A 14,825-nucleotide genomic window follows, 5' to 3' on the forward strand; every position below is an offset into this window, starting at 1 on the left:
CTCTGTTGGAGGGACTTGACACATTGTCTAGCCCAGGAATTCTAAAATAGGAGCGTTCATCAGAAGCAACTGGAGGGCTTGTGCAGACATGGGCAACTCTGCCCCACCCACAGAGATTCCGAGTGGGGAGGGCTGGGGTAGGCCCGAGAACCTGCATTTCTGACAAGTTTCCACGTGATGCTGATACTGCTAGTCCAGGCGCCACAGTTTTAGAACTGCTCGCTCTCTGGCCCAACCCCCTCATTTCACGGATGAGGAGCCCAAGGCCTAGAGAAATGAGAGGCCATGTTCCAGGGTCTATCCCCAAGCCAGGAATAAACCCAGCCCTGTGTCCTCCACCGCTGGTTCTTGTGCCCTGACCTCTGTCTGCTCCTCTCTCTGGCTTTAGAGAGGCGGGATGTGGGTTGCAGAAGGTCAGAGCTTCTCCACAGGCCTGGCCGCCAGCTTAGGAGGGGCTGCTGAGGGAGAGTAGGGCAGAATTGGAGAGCGGACCAAAGGGAGGGGACCAGGTGAAGGAAGGTCCAGGGCAGGCCTGCAGGAGGTGGAGAGGACTGACAGGCCATTCTCTGCAGTTGGGGGGTGGCGGTGGGGACCCGCTGCAGGCCTCAGCTGCAGCCATTTATCTCACAGGCCTGCCTGAGACAGCTGACAGAGGGAGCAGGCAGTGAGCCCCGCCAGAGACCCAGGCTCCTTCCGCCGAGTGATTTATCTCTCAGCTTCATCTGGCAAACCTGCTGATGAAACGAGTCTCCTTTTCTCTCCGCCTCATCAATTTTCATTCTCATTTCATTTTCCTTTTCCGTTAGAAGAGGTTTGGCCTTTCTCCTTGTTTAACTGTTCTCCCTGTTGGATCCACCGCTCTTTCTCCTCAGCCATCCAGACTCCAGCCCCCTCCCTGGTACCTCCCTGCACCCTCACCCCCATGCCCTGGGGATCCCTCCCTCTGTGCACCAAAACTCCCCCAATTTAGCTCCCCATTCACCTCAAACAAGGCCGGAAGACTTATTGATGCTTCTCTTTAGTTCTGGGGCCACAAAGTCACAGAGCTGTCCTGGAGCAGCTCACGGTCTGAGAAAAGAGATGAACATCATGCTAGATATGGATTCTTAGATAGGAGAAGGGGCAAAGGATTGATTACCAGTAATTGGGGTGGAGGAGGAGATGGCTGTGATAAGGGACAACTTCAGAGAAGTACAGTGTAGGCTGAGACTTCAGAGATGAGAAGACATTCCTAAGATACACAAATGAGAGAAGGAACTTCTGGGCAAGAACCCTGTGTGTGCAAAGGCACTGGGGCAGCAAAGTATATTGCTTGCATCTCTCTGAAGGCTTCCCTCTCCTCCCCCTGCTTTTGTGCCTTGTTTCCAAGGATCCACTGTGTCTAAAGGGATATCTGGGGCCCTGGATTCAGGAGGAGCCTTTCAAGAATACTTTAGGTTCTGCCCAGCACCTCCACTTGATTCTAGAAAGATCAGGGGGGAATTATAGGGAGGGGGGCTGGAGAGGCTTGTGACTCAACAGCTGGGCTTGGCTGCCCCTCTGGCTTGTGACTGTGGCCAGTGTGGAATGCCTGGGCTGCCATCAAGCTGGGACATTTAGAACTCTGCTGGAGGGGGCCGCTCTACCCTTCCAAGGGAGCAAGCTCCTGAGGAAACGAAGAACTGCTCAGCTAAGCCAGGAGGAGCTGGGTTGTTACTGGGTGAGAGCTGTGTCAGACGTCCATGATCTATAAATGAGCTGAGCTGCCCTGAAGACTAGAAATTGGACCCCAGCTGAAGGTCCTCGGAAGTGCTTATATTTGACCCAGAAGAGGGCCGCTGCATCGGGAAGGAATGTCAGCTGCGGCGGAAGGGGTCCAAGGAGAGGCTGCCTGCCTTAGAGCCACATGGCTATCTGGTGCTGAGCTGGTGCAAAGGTGGCCTAGAAGCCAGGAAATGTGCCTCAGACGAATCAAGGCAGGTAAAAAGGGAAGGAGACTCTACTGAGCACCAGGTGCTTTACAGGTGCCCTCCCAAGAGATAAGAGAACCTGAGCGGGGGTGCTCAACGTCACGCAGCCAGCCCCGGGAGTCTGGTACAGAGCGCCTCTCCTGAGCCCTGGGCCTAAGCCTTGAGCCTAAGCCCTCAGGGAGGTGGGCTCAGTCCCCAGGATTTCCAGAGGGGGAGCCTGCAAGAGCTCCAGCAGGGTCAGGATCACCATAGGATCCTGTTGGATCCGGAGGCAGAAACCTGTGTCAGACGGAAGTGCCTTCTCTACCTGAGGGAAGGGCTAAGGTAGCTGGGCAGTGGCCAGGGGCAGGGGAGTAAGGGTGTGTGCCTGAGGAGGACGGATTTTGGAAGCCACGTGGGTCTCTTTCCAGTGGGTGAGAAGGGGGTCATCCTGCCAGACTCTGATCTGCCTGGTCTTCAGGAGTTCTGGAACACCAGCCCCCTTCCTCTCTCCCTGCCCTGCCTTTTGCCCTTCTTTCCTTCCTTCCCCAGATGTCTTCTGAGCACCTACTATGCACCAGACAGTGGGAGGAACTGGCACCTTGGAGCATAGTTCCTCCCCCTGAGGGGCTCACAATCTGGTGGGAGAGAAAGACAGACAAGTAACAGGGAGTTTCTGACGGAGGGCTGCTGGGGCACCAGAGAAGCCCAGGAGAGGGAGGGGTGGGGGATGGTCAGAGAAGCAGAAGCCTGGCAGCACAAGCCGTGGGACTCAGCCTGGCACCGCTCTCCATGCCTGGCAGGCTGGCTCCACTCCCCTGCGGTCCTTTTGGTGCTGCCACCAGCCAGAAACAACGGTGTGTGTTACCTGCCGGCGCCCTCCGCTCCTAGCTGTGAAATAACGAGGCAGGCTTCCTTCTAGGCAGCAGGGCTCTCACACCCTGAGCCTAGGCCAGCTGGGAGCCCTGGGGGTAGAGGTATGCCTGGGGACAAGTCCCTTCCCTTCCAGGCCCAGGAAGGGGTTTATCCGGGAGCACTGGCTCCTATCGCTCCAGAGGGGAGGGGGAGGGAAGGGTGGACACCAGACACCTCCTCTTCTCCCAGGGGATGCCCTCGAGTTTCCTCCCCTGCCCTCCTCCAGGAGCCCCTCCATCGCCCACTCAGAAGTCAGCTTCTGGCACCAGAATCATGGACATGCGAAAGCTCACAAATGAAACACACCTGGGCTCCAATCCTGGCTCTGTCACATTTTGCTGAGGGACCTTGGTCTGATCACTTAGCTCCCCCGAGCTTAGGGTTTCTCAGCTAAAAGAACCTCCTCCTGGGGTTGTCGGGAGGCTGGGACGAGGTATCCAGTGCAGCCAGCAGAGATCCGGGCACAGAGAAGGTGCTCAAGAACATCACATCTTTCCTCTGGGATTTTGGTTATGTCATCTTTCCAGTGGTGTCAGCTGGAGTGGAAGGGACTCACCTTCCTGGGAGAGATGCTGAACAGAAGAGTGGTTGTCAAGCTTTTTTATCTGCAACGAAGGCAAAAAACTCATGACTTTTCCTCATGTGACTGTACACTGTGTGTGTGTGTAAAATAGGGGAAAAATAACTTCTCAAAAGAAGGTTTAGTCTAGCTGCATACAATACACTCTGACACTTTCTATTTTTTTTTCTTTTTTTAAAATGTGGATTGTGATCCACTTTTTAAAATTCTTTAAATTGATTTAGAGAGAGGAAGGGAGAGGGAGGGAGCAGGGAGAGAGTCGGGGAGAGAGAGAAACATCAATTTGTTGCTCCACTTATTTATGCATTCCCTGGTTGACTCTGGCATGCGTCCTGACTGGGGATGGAACCTACAATCTGACATACTGGAATGATGCTTTAACCAACTGAGCTACCGGCCAGGGCTTGTGACCCACTTTAAATTGTTTTCATGACCCACTAATGGGTTGCCCTACACAATTCGCAGCAGTAGAACACCCCCCACCCCTGCAAGTAAATTCTGCACTGCACTAGGCTCTGGGGATACAGAAATCAATAACAAATCATCCTGTCCTTGAGGAGCTCTGTCAGGCAGATGGACCTGCAGCCTGACGGCAGGCAGGTGCTGTGGTGAGGTCAATTTGAAGTCTCTGGGACTGCAAGGGGAGGGGGAGTAGCCGCTCTTCTAGAAGGGATTGGGAAAAGCATCATGGAGGAGGTCGCATTTGGGATGGGTTTCTATGGCTGAAGAGAAGTTCGGTAGTTGAAGCTGCTTCACAGGCAGCATGAGATGCCCAAGGTGTAGCAAGTCTGGGGATGAGAGGGTCACTTAAGGGTGGGGAAGAGAGACCAAAGACTGTGGGGTCAGGGGTGAGGTAGGAGAGAGACAGATCAAGACGGCAGAGGTTTGCAGTCTTACAGACGGGTGGGTGGTGGTCTGCCTGAGAGAGACGGGACTGAAGAAGCAAAAGCAGGCTTGGTGGGAGAAGATGGAGAAGATGTTGAGTTTAGAGCAAGTAGAGTGTGAGGAGCCTTTGAGACAGGCAAGTAGAGAAGTTGGGGGCAGTTAGAAGTGAGTCTGGGCCCCTCCGTCTACCTGTCGCTGTGTCCTCTTGCCTAGCGCCCCAGGACTCTCTCATAAGAAGACCTGGGGGTCTGCAACAGAAAGGGCAGGGAGCAGAGCTGCCGCACGCGGTGGCCAGGGCCCCGCAGGGCTTTGGGGAAGAGAGGCTGGCTGAGAGTCCCAGGGCAGCCGGGAGGCCATCCTGCCACCGCCCTGCCTCGAGGCAGCCTGGCGCTCACAGGCCGGGGGATTCCAGCCGGAGCAGGGCCCTAAAGCGCAGAGCAATCCCTAGACGTGGGAATTATGGAATGAGAAAGAAAACTCAGTCTCCCTTTCTGAAGATGGCTGATTAAGCATGAGACCCTGAGAAGCCTTAGCCCTCAGGAAATAGAAGCATGAATCAGGTGAATTTCAAATCTGAAGTTCTGGCATTCCCTAAAGTTTCCAGAGGCCACGGTTCCAAGCTGTGGTGGAAAAGGAAGCGGAAGTCTGGGTTAAAAAGATGAAACTGATTGATGGTGATAGAAGTCAGGACAGTGGCTAATTCCAGGTCGGGGCTGGCTGTGGACCAGGAAGGAACTTCCCCGAGGACCTTCCAGAGTGCTGGAAACATTTACGTCTTGATCCGAGTGGTGTTCTGCTGGTAGACACAAATGTAGAAATTCACCCAGCTGTACGCTTAGCATTAGTGTTATTTATGTACTCTCCTGTAAAATCTTATACCTCAGTAATATTTTTAAAAGTTTATTACAAAAGGTGAGGGATGAGAAGTAGGTGGTAAGCTGGAGTGAGAGGCAGCATAAAGGGGCAACTGAAGGGGACCAACAAGCCCCGCATCGCCCTTACACCCGCAGCTATTGTGCCGGCCGTGTCTTACCCCGACTCCCCAGCACGGCGGGCACCTGTGGCTCAGAGGGTTGCCCATGTCTCCCAAGGTCACACAGGGAGAGGCAGAGCCAGGCTCAAACTGAGTGCAAAGCCCAGGCGTCTTTGCTCTACCTTTGCATAAGTTATGTATGGAATTCAGGCTCTGGAAGACTAGATAAACACGCAGCCCCTCCGAGGTCTCCTTCAGCACTGAGGTCCTAGTCGTGTGTGATTAAATGAGAGGTGGGTGTGAGGGGCCATGCGCACCTCCCAGAAGGAGCGGAGGCCAGGTGTACAGATGGAGGGCTGGCCTCCCTCCCTCTGCATCCCTTCCACCCAGCGCTTATCTGCTGGTGAGGAGGCCGGAGTTTATCAACGCTACACTCAATTATGCTGCCCATCTATCTCCGCAGCTCTGGGGGACCTGGCACTGAAGCTGCGAGGCCAGGCAATCCATCACCGCCAGCCGGCTCCTCCCTCCAGACCCCCGGCTCCCAGGGGTGGGGTGGAGGCGCCAGGGAGGGGAGAGGAGGGTGGAGGAGGACAGCAGAGGCTGCAGGAGCAGCAATTTAGATGTGGCAGCAGCACTGGGACTGGGCTGGGGGCAGGGCTGGAAAAGGAGGGAAAGGCAGCTCTGGCTCCTGGTAGCAGCTCCTCCAAATCTCTTCATTTAGGCTTTGCCAAGGGTCTTAGTATAATAATCAGCTCCACATTTTCTCCTAAATCGAGAGCAGCTTCCTGGAGGAGGTGAGTCCAATGGGGCTTACAGAGGCAGTTGTTCCAAGAGAAAACCCGCCCCAGCATGGGTAACATTGCTTCCCTCACTGTGGCCCCTGGGCTTTCCGAGCCCTGTCACTGAAGGCCGTGGCCAGCAGTGCTGGCAGAGAAAGCCGCCCCCAGCCCCCAGTCAGAAGGCAGGCTGGGGTCTGCGTGAGGCCTGCTGGCTCTGTTTGCCCTTGAGGTTCTAGGCCCAGCCACACTCACAGAGGAACAGTGTCTCCCCTTTGCTGTCCCTCCAGTAAGTCACGCTACAGCCTAGGAATGGTGTCTTAGGGGCCTGGCAGGTAGCCAGGGAGGAGGAGCTCAGGGCCCAGGCCATCTCTGAAGGAACTTGCACAGGGGCCTGGCATGCTGGGCCAGCCCTGCACTCTGCTCCTGTAAGGCAGGCCTTGATCCACCAGGTAGCGAGCATTGGCTGGACTGGAAGCTCAGGTTATGGAGTCAAAGACCTGGCTGAATCCTGCCTCCACCACGCAGAAGCTGTGCAACCTCTGACAAGTCACTGAACCTCTCAGAGCCTCAGTTGCTTCTCTGCAAAAGGAGATTAAATCCTTTCTCTGCTGACACGCAGGGTTGTGGGAAAATTACACGTTTCACTATTTGTATCCATTCACAAGTACCCTCTCGTGCACAGTCCTACACACCGCACTATGGGGACACAAGAAGCATGTAAGACGTGGCCCCTGCTGCTAGGAGCTTGAAATCCAGTTGGGGAGAATGCGCACGTGATAGCCTGAACTCCCGCTCACCCCGGGAGATTAGGGATGAAAGACAATTAGCTTTCTCTGAGCTCCCAGAAGAAACTGCTAATCAGCCTGCGTGAGTGGGCTGTGTGCAAGACAACCTTAAATGGTCATGGCAGGTGAGTGGGCAGCTCTGAATTCTACCCCGGGAGGGGCTGAACACTCAGCAATGAGGGGGGAGGACTTGTCCAGGCCTTTGCCAAGTCTTGGGATCAAAGGTGCATGAACATAAGTCATCAAGCCGCTGCCTCTCTCTGGGGGCTGAACCCCAGGCCTGGTCTCCTGGCAAGGGGCAGGAGCATTACCTCAGTCACCCATTCCAGACAGAGGCGGCAAGGAGGAGGGTGCTACCAGTGGTGCAGGGAAAGGCCATTCTCTGGAGGGTTTTAATTAAGTTTTAAATGGTCTCTCCATCAAAAACGTGTTAGAAAAAAGGTGTTGGAGGAGAGATGCCTGGGACTCAGGCAGGGTCCGACATGCTTGGGGACCAACTGAAACCCCTCTCCACCCACTCCAGCCTTGTCTCTGTTTGGGAATGGTTTTAGGTTCTCCTAAGCATGTTGCATTTTGGGTCCTGCCAGAGAGGCATTCTTTTAAGGTGTGACAAACGTATTATCTATTTCTGCTCACAGCTTCCCACTCCACAACCTGGGGAAAACACTGAGCCCACGGTGGGCAGGCTTCATGGATGCTTGTCAAGCTCTAGAATCCAACCTCTCTTCCCCCTAAGAAGTCTTAGTTGGAGGGCCTCCCAACCCCAGGGGATGAGTGGAGCTGGAAGGAAAGTAATATTTATTGAGCTCTTTCTGTGTGCGATACACTCAGTTCCTTTAATCCTGATGACAACTTCATGTATGCATAAGGAACAGACGTTCAAAGAAGTCAATAGCTGTTCCCAGGGTGCTCCAGTAGGAGGCTGTAAGTACGTAATAGTAAGATCTCCTTGCTGATGGGTTCTGCTCTTTTGTGCCAGGTCTAGGCAAGAGGTGGGAACCACTGGTCCTTCCGGAACTCAGCTTGTCCCTGCTGCCTCTCCACCCACATAGTACACCACAGAATTCCCTCCCTTGTTCCCCACTGCCCGTCATGGGCTTGGGTGGCCGGGAATGCACAGGTGCGTGTGTGTGCACATGAGTTCATTTGCCCTGAGTTTTATGCGTCAGTGCCCACACACTCCTACCCAAAACCTCTGTGCATTTTAAATCATGGTTGTTTTTCCCATCTTCAGAAATAGCTACAAAAGAAGGTGGGAGGTAGTCAGATGTAGACAGGCATGCCACTCTCCTGCTCAGGGAGGTACCACGCCTCCAGCTGCTACCCTCCCCGGCCCCAGGGTCCTGGAAGCAGGATGAAGTGGGCAGAGGGCTCCTCTGGCCAGCTGAGAGGTACCTGTCTGTAAGGTGGTAGGAGACACAGCCCCCAGCTTCCCAAAGCTCCCTAATAAGGAGTCATTGCCCCAGGAAACAAGAATGAGTACCCATTCTGCTGCCGGAGCCACCAGTGCACGCCAGGGTGCCTCGGGTGGACTCCGGCCAGACCTGGGAACCAAGAAGCGTGGCATAACCAGCATGAGCTCTGAACTCGTGTAGATTCCCGTCTCCTGTTGCTTACCAGCTGTGTGTCTTGAGTCAAATTCTTCAATCTCTTTCAAACCTCAATTTCTTCATCTGCAAACTGGAGGTATTAATACTTGTCTTATAGATTAGTTATGAAGGTTAAATCAGAAAAAGACATTCAGAGTCTTTGAAGAGTCCTGGCAAATTGCAGGTATTTAGCAAGTGTGCGTGCACTTCGCTAATGCCTGCAGGTGGAAAACTGCCCAAATCAGACCTCCGCAGAGGACTCAGACCAAGCCCAGGAAGCCCCCTGTCTTTCCCCATCTTGGTTCCAGGCCAAGGCTGGACTTGCCTCCAGGGCGATGCAGCCTGGCTGTGGGGTCTGAGAGAACCTGGGTTGGGAAGGAGGGAACAGCAAGACCAATGAGGACATGGTCTCCCCTACATGGGGAAGAATTTCCACGTGATGTGATCAGAGCTGTGACAGGGGGAAGCGTGGGGCCTTGTAAGATCATAACGCAGGGCCCTTAGCCAGCCAGGGGCGGGAGGTTGGGAGGAATTTTCCATACGAGGTGACTGACCTTAAATTGAGTGTTGAAGAGCAACTAGAGGTTGCTTGGGAGACAATGAAAAGGAGACATGAGAAGGGGGACACGTCAGGGCAACTTCAGCCTGAAAGGACTGTGCACAGTGGGTTAGTGGGATGGCAGCAAGAGAAGCCAGAAGTGGCTGGGGCCAGGTCACATAAGGTCTCACCTGCAGGACTAAGGAGCTCAGACCCAGATTTCTTAATCCCAACAACTGGCAGCTCGGCCAGGCTGAAGAGAAAGGGAAAGACCTGCCTCCAGGTAGGGAAGCTGGCCCAAACCCAAGCTGCACTCCACCCCAGGAGAACTTAAACCGACCCCAGGCAGGACCACTCCCCTCCCCAGCCTGCCTTTCATCTTCCACAGTCCTGTGAGCCACCCTGGAATTTGGAAGCTGCACTTGTTTTCACCATTCCCTGCCCATACCTCTCAGAGAGATGTCTGGAAACCATTGCTTTATTTTCCGTTTACTGAGGGAACCAAGGAGACGGGGAGGAGAGATGTAAGCAAGCTTGGAGAATCAACTCCGCATCTCTCTGGGCTCATAAGGACTCAAGATGACAGCAATCACAGCTTTCCCCTCTTCACACACCCACACCTTTCCCTGGTATTCTGGAAGCTTCTCATTCCAATCTCTTCCTCCTTCCATGAAGACTCACAGTACTTACTTCCTGTGTCAGGTCCTAGAAAAGGACACTAGAGCCTAGGGACTGTAGGACGGAACCAGGAGACCCACTGCACTCAGCTCTTTGGCCTCTTGAGTCAGGCAGGGGAGACGGCAGGAGGGACTAGGTTCTGCTTCTCTGCCACCTGCTTAACTCTGCCTTCTCTTCTCCAGGGCTGCCCCGCTGGGGCATGGCGATGAGTGAGCAGGCCCAGTGGACACGGATGGAGAGCCACACCCAGAAGGGCAAGAAGTGATGCCCACCCAGCCCCCATGACTGCCTTAGGAGGGGGGGTCCCCAGGCCTTGGCAGGCTGCTGACCCTCAGCCTACAAACTGCTAGAAGCAGAAGGACTTTAGACTTTTCCTGTGGATGGTCCCCTCCCCTGTGGCTCCACTATGAGGCTCCTCGTGGCACCCTTCTTGCTAGTGTGGGTGGCTGGTGCCACTGCCGCTGTGCCTGTGGTCCCCTGGCGTGTGCCCTGCCCCCCTCAGTGTGCCTGCCAGATCCGGCCCTGGTATACACCCCGCTCATCCTACCGTGAGGCCACTACTGTGGACTGCAATGACTTGTTCCTGACGGCCGTGCCCCCAGCACTGCCTGTGGGCACACAGACCCTGCTACTGCAGAGCAATGGCATTGTTCGCGTGGACCGGAGTGAGCTTGGCTATCTGGCCAACCTCACAGAACTGGACCTGTCCCAGAACAGCTTCTCAGACACGCGAGACTGTGATTTCCATGCCCTGCCCCAGTTGCTGAGCCTGCACCTGGAGGAGAACCAGTTGACCCGGCTGGAGGACCACAGCTTTGCAGGACTGGCCAGCCTGCAGGAGCTCTATCTCAACCACAACCAGCTGCACCGCATCGCCCCCCGGGCCTTCGCTGGTCTTGGCAACCTGCTGCGGCTGCACCTCAACTCCAACCTTCTGAGGGCTGTGGACAGCCGCTGGTTCGAGATGCTGCCCAACCTGGAGATCCTCATGATTGGGGGCAACAAGGTAGATGCCATCCTGGACATGAACTTCCGGCCCCTGGCCAACCTGCGCAGCCTGGTGCTAGCAGGCATGAACCTTCGGGACATCTCTGACTATGCCCTGGAGGGGCTACAAAGCCTGGAGAGCCTCTCCTTCTATGACAACCAGCTGGTCCGGGTGCCCAGGCGGGCACTGGAGCAGGTGCCCGGGCTCAAGTTTCTGGACCTGAACAAGAATCCACTCCAGCAGGTGGGGCCAGGGGACTTTGCCAACATGCTGCACCTCAAGGAGCTGGGGCTGAACAACATGGAGGAGCTGGTTTCCATTGACAAATTTGCCCTGGTCAACCTCCCGGAGCTGACCAAGCTGGACATCACCAACAACCCCCGGCTGTCCTTCATCCACCCCCGCGCCTTCCACCACCTGCCCCAGATGGAGACCCTCATGCTCAACAACAACGCGCTCAGTGCCTTGCACCGGCAGACAGTGGAGTCCCTGCCCAACCTACAGGAGGTGGGTCTTCATGGCAATCCCATCCGCTGTGACTGTGTCATCCGCTGGGCCAATGCCACCAGCACCCGTGTCCGCTTCATCGAACCTCAGTCCACCCTGTGTGCCGAGCCGCCAGACCTCCAGCGCCGCCCAGTCCGAGAGGTACCCTTCCGAGAGATGACAGACCACTGCCTGCCCCTCATCTCCCCCCGCAGCTTCCCCGCTATCCTCCATGTGGCCAGTGGAGAGAGCCTAGTGCTGCATTGCCGGGCACTGGCTGAACCAGAACCTGAGATCTACTGGGTCACTCCAGCCGGGGTTCGACTGACAGCTGCCCGTGCAGGCAGGAGATACCGGGTGTACCCTGAGGGGACCCTGGAGCTGCGAAGGGTGACAGTGGAAGAGGCCGGGCTCTATACCTGTGTGGCCCAGAACCTGGTGGGGGCCGATACTAAGACAGTCAGTGTGGTGGTGGGCCGGGCTCCCCTGCCGCTAGGCAGGGACAAGGGATGGGGGCTAGAGCTCCGGGTGCAGGAGACCCACCCCTATCACATCTTGCTATCTTGGGTCCCCCCACCCAACACCATCTCCACCAACCTCACCTGGTCCAGCGTCTCCTCCCTCCGGGGACAGGGGGCCACTGCTCTGGCCCGCCTTCCGCGGGGCACCCACAGCTACAACATCACCCGCCTGCTTCAGGCCACAGAGTACTGGGCCTGCCTGCAAGTGGCCTTCGCAGATGCCCACACCCAGTTGGCTTGTGTGTGGGCCAGGACTAAAGAGGCCACTCCTTGCCACAGAGCCTTAGGGGACCGACCTGGGCTCATAGCCGTCCTGGCTCTGGCTGTCCTCCTGCTGGCAGCTGGGCTAGCAGCCCACTTTGGCACTGGCCAGCCCACGCAGGGGCTGGGTGGGCGGCCTCTCCTCCCAGCCTGGGCTTTCTGGGGCTGGGGTGCCCCCTCGGTCCGAGTGGTGTCTGCACCCCTTGTCCTGCCCTGGAATCTGGGAAGGAAGCTGTCCACGTCCTTAGAAGGGGAGGCATTGTCACCACCATTGTCTCAAAATTCCTGGAGCTCAGCCTGTTCTCAGCAGTAGAGAAAAAACTAGGACTACTTTTTAACAAAAGGGAAGCAATCTGGGCCAGACGCCCTGCCAAGAAAGTGACATGGATCCACGTGCTTGAGGCCTGACCGCTGGACCAGGACAGACGGGGCTTTGTGGCCCCAGGGGCTGCTCCTGCAGCCTCCAAAACGTGGCCCTCGCCTTGTGGGGGCTCCTCTGCTGCCTTTTTGAGGGGTATCTGCAAGGGACAGAAGGACTCTGGCCAGAGCCTTCCACCTCCCAGTTGTCTACATGCCCAGAGGCTCCTGGGCCACCACCTGGATGTCCCCTGCCTGTGTCCCCAGGCCCTTGGCCCACAGGACATGCCCCCTCCTCTTCTTTTGCTCTGTACAGTCTCAGTTGCTTGCTCTTTCCCTTCCTGGGCAAGGGCAGAAGGCCTGTCCTCCGATCTTGGGGGCTGCTCCTGGAGTGGACCCCAGCCTGCTCTGAGGGACTTTTGGGAAGAGGCCGCCCAGGACCGCCCCGTCTTGGGAGCCCAGTTGGCACTCTGAGGTTGACTTTGTATAGGCAATTTTGTACGTTTGTGGAGAAATGTGTCACCTCCCCGCAACCCAATTCACTCTTTTCTCCTGTTTTATAAAAAAATAAAACTAAATAAGAAAAACATAACAAGGGAGAAAGGAAACAAAAGGAAAATAGTCCTTTGACTACTCAGTATAAACTCAGAGCTCCCTGCTCTGGACCCCTTTAAAGCCTAGAGAGGGTGACTGAGGGAGGGGCTGGGTGGAAGAGGAGGAAGGAAAGGAGGGGAAATGGCAAAGGAAGGCACAGGTTTTCCCTGTAGGTTTGCATGCTGGCCTCTCCCAGACCATCCCTGTAACTGTGAGCTGGGGGGGGAGAGGGGCAAAGGGCAGGGGAGGCTGACGAGAGAGGGAGAAAGCACAGGAGGCAAGGAGAAGGGTGGGGGGAGAAAAAGCCAGAGATGGAGGGAGTGGAAATTTCCATCACCAAACATTGTCACCCCTTCTCATTCTCTGATAAGCAATTAACATGCCAGTGCATAAGAAGCACTTTCCAGGCCTATTTCTAATTAAACAAACCCAAGAGGCAGAGTCATGCAGAGAATTGCAAATCATCAAGACAGCAAGAACTTGGGCTCACTGGGTAGGAGGCAGTGTGGGGCGATAGAGGATTTGGGGAGGGAAGGGCTGTGGGACAAAGAAATCGCCGCATTTATCTTTCCGGTCTATTTCAGTATAATTTGCAATGAGCCTGGTTTGCTTTTACAGTGTTTTTTGTTTTGTTTTGTTTTTTATAAAAAAAAAAAAAAGATTGACTTCCAAGGCCCAAGTGTGGAGGGGACATCTGTTGAAAAGGCAACAGAGGCAAGGGGAGGGCTGCTCTGGCCAGGGAATGGGGCAGCTCCGGGGCAAGAAGCCCCTGGCCACAGAGCTTGTTTCTCAGGCAGGCTTGGGGGAGTCAGAGGCTCCTGAGACTGAAAAGAAGCAACATGTGAGCCCGAGGACCCCTGTTGTACAAGACACATTCAGCAGACTCTAAGCTACCTTTGAGAGTCAGATATATACACTGGTAGAAGCCAGACTAGTAGATGAGCATCAGGCCCCACGGGACCTTGAAAGTGCACACTCACCCAAGCCAGACGTAGTGCCTTTCTCTCATGAGACAGGAGAACAGGGTTCTCTGAAGACTTTTCCAAATACCAGCTTAGAAGCCTTCTGCCTCTTAGGCAGCTCCACCCCATGACTTGCTGAACATGGATGGCTGGGCCCACCCCCAGAGTTTCTGATCTAGATCTAGGCAGGACCTGAGAATTTGCATTTCTAACTAGTCTTCAGGTGATGCTGTTGTTGCTGGTCTGGGGACCACACTCTGGGAACCTCGCAGCTGCAGCCTGTGGTAGCCAGAATGTTTCGTTCCTGCTTCAGGCCCCAGGATAGAGCTGGGGAAGGAGCTGGAGGATGGTCCCTCCACTCCTCCCCACTACACTGGTGGGCTGCTCAGGTCAGCAGGCTCCGTTCACATGTGCTCTTTCCTGTGCTCTTTGTGATGTGTTCTTTGGTGGGCGGGGCTGGCCAAGCAGAGACACTCCCCTTTCCAGCACCCATGGCTGACACTCCTAAAGCCTCCACGTGCTGTTTCCTGATGAACTTCGGGACCTCCACGGCTATGTGCTGGGCAGCTCTGCCAACTGACCAGAGCTGGCCTGGGGATCTAGCCTATTGGCCATCTGTCAGGGTTGGATCCATCCTCTTGTGATTCAGAAGGTCTGTGGAGAAGAGGCAGGCAGGGCCTTTGCAGATCATGGCAAACTAGAGCCAGAAGTCAATGCCTCTCCTTCCCTCTAGGACAATTGGCAGCTGCTGCCTTTCCAGATGGACCCACATGGCACAGAGATTCGAGATGCTGTTCCCTTATATAAGCACCCAGAACCCTAGAAAGCCTGTGGAGCTCCACGGTGCCCTCCCATCAGCACTTCTGCTGCTGCCTCCACAGCCTCCCTGGAGCCCTGGGCCCATCAGAGCAACCTGGAAAGTGAGCAGCGCAGCTAGAGGCTAAGGGCCTCAGATCCCGCAAGCTCAGAACACTCCAAATGTGCCTGGGCTTGGAAGGTGGGA

The 14,825-nt window shown here is 55.4% G+C and overlaps 1 protein-coding gene across 1 annotated transcript in view; it reads left to right on the plus strand.

The window, feature by feature from the left end:
* Positions 1 to 12,810, plus strand: part of LRRN2 (leucine rich repeat neuronal 2) — a 66,855-nt gene extending 54,045 nt beyond the window's left edge. The window contains exon 2 of the mRNA XM_054562995.1: positions 9,836 to 12,810. Coding sequence (XP_054418970.1) covers positions 10,060 to 12,222 — 2,163 coding nt within the window. The 5' untranslated portion in view covers positions 9,836 to 10,059 and the 3' untranslated portion in view covers positions 12,223 to 12,810. The remainder of the gene's footprint in view (positions 1 to 9,835) is intronic.
* The last annotated feature ends 2,015 nt before the right edge of the window (positions 12,811 to 14,825 follow it).

The sequence above is a fragment of the Pteronotus mesoamericanus genome, unplaced genomic scaffold (assembly GCF_021234165.1).
Source record: "Pteronotus mesoamericanus isolate MK-2021 breed Mesoamerican mustached bat unplaced genomic scaffold, CSHL_Meso_final scaffold_705, whole genome shotgun sequence".
Taxonomy (NCBI): Eukaryota; Metazoa; Chordata; class Mammalia; order Chiroptera; family Mormoopidae; genus Pteronotus; species Pteronotus mesoamericanus.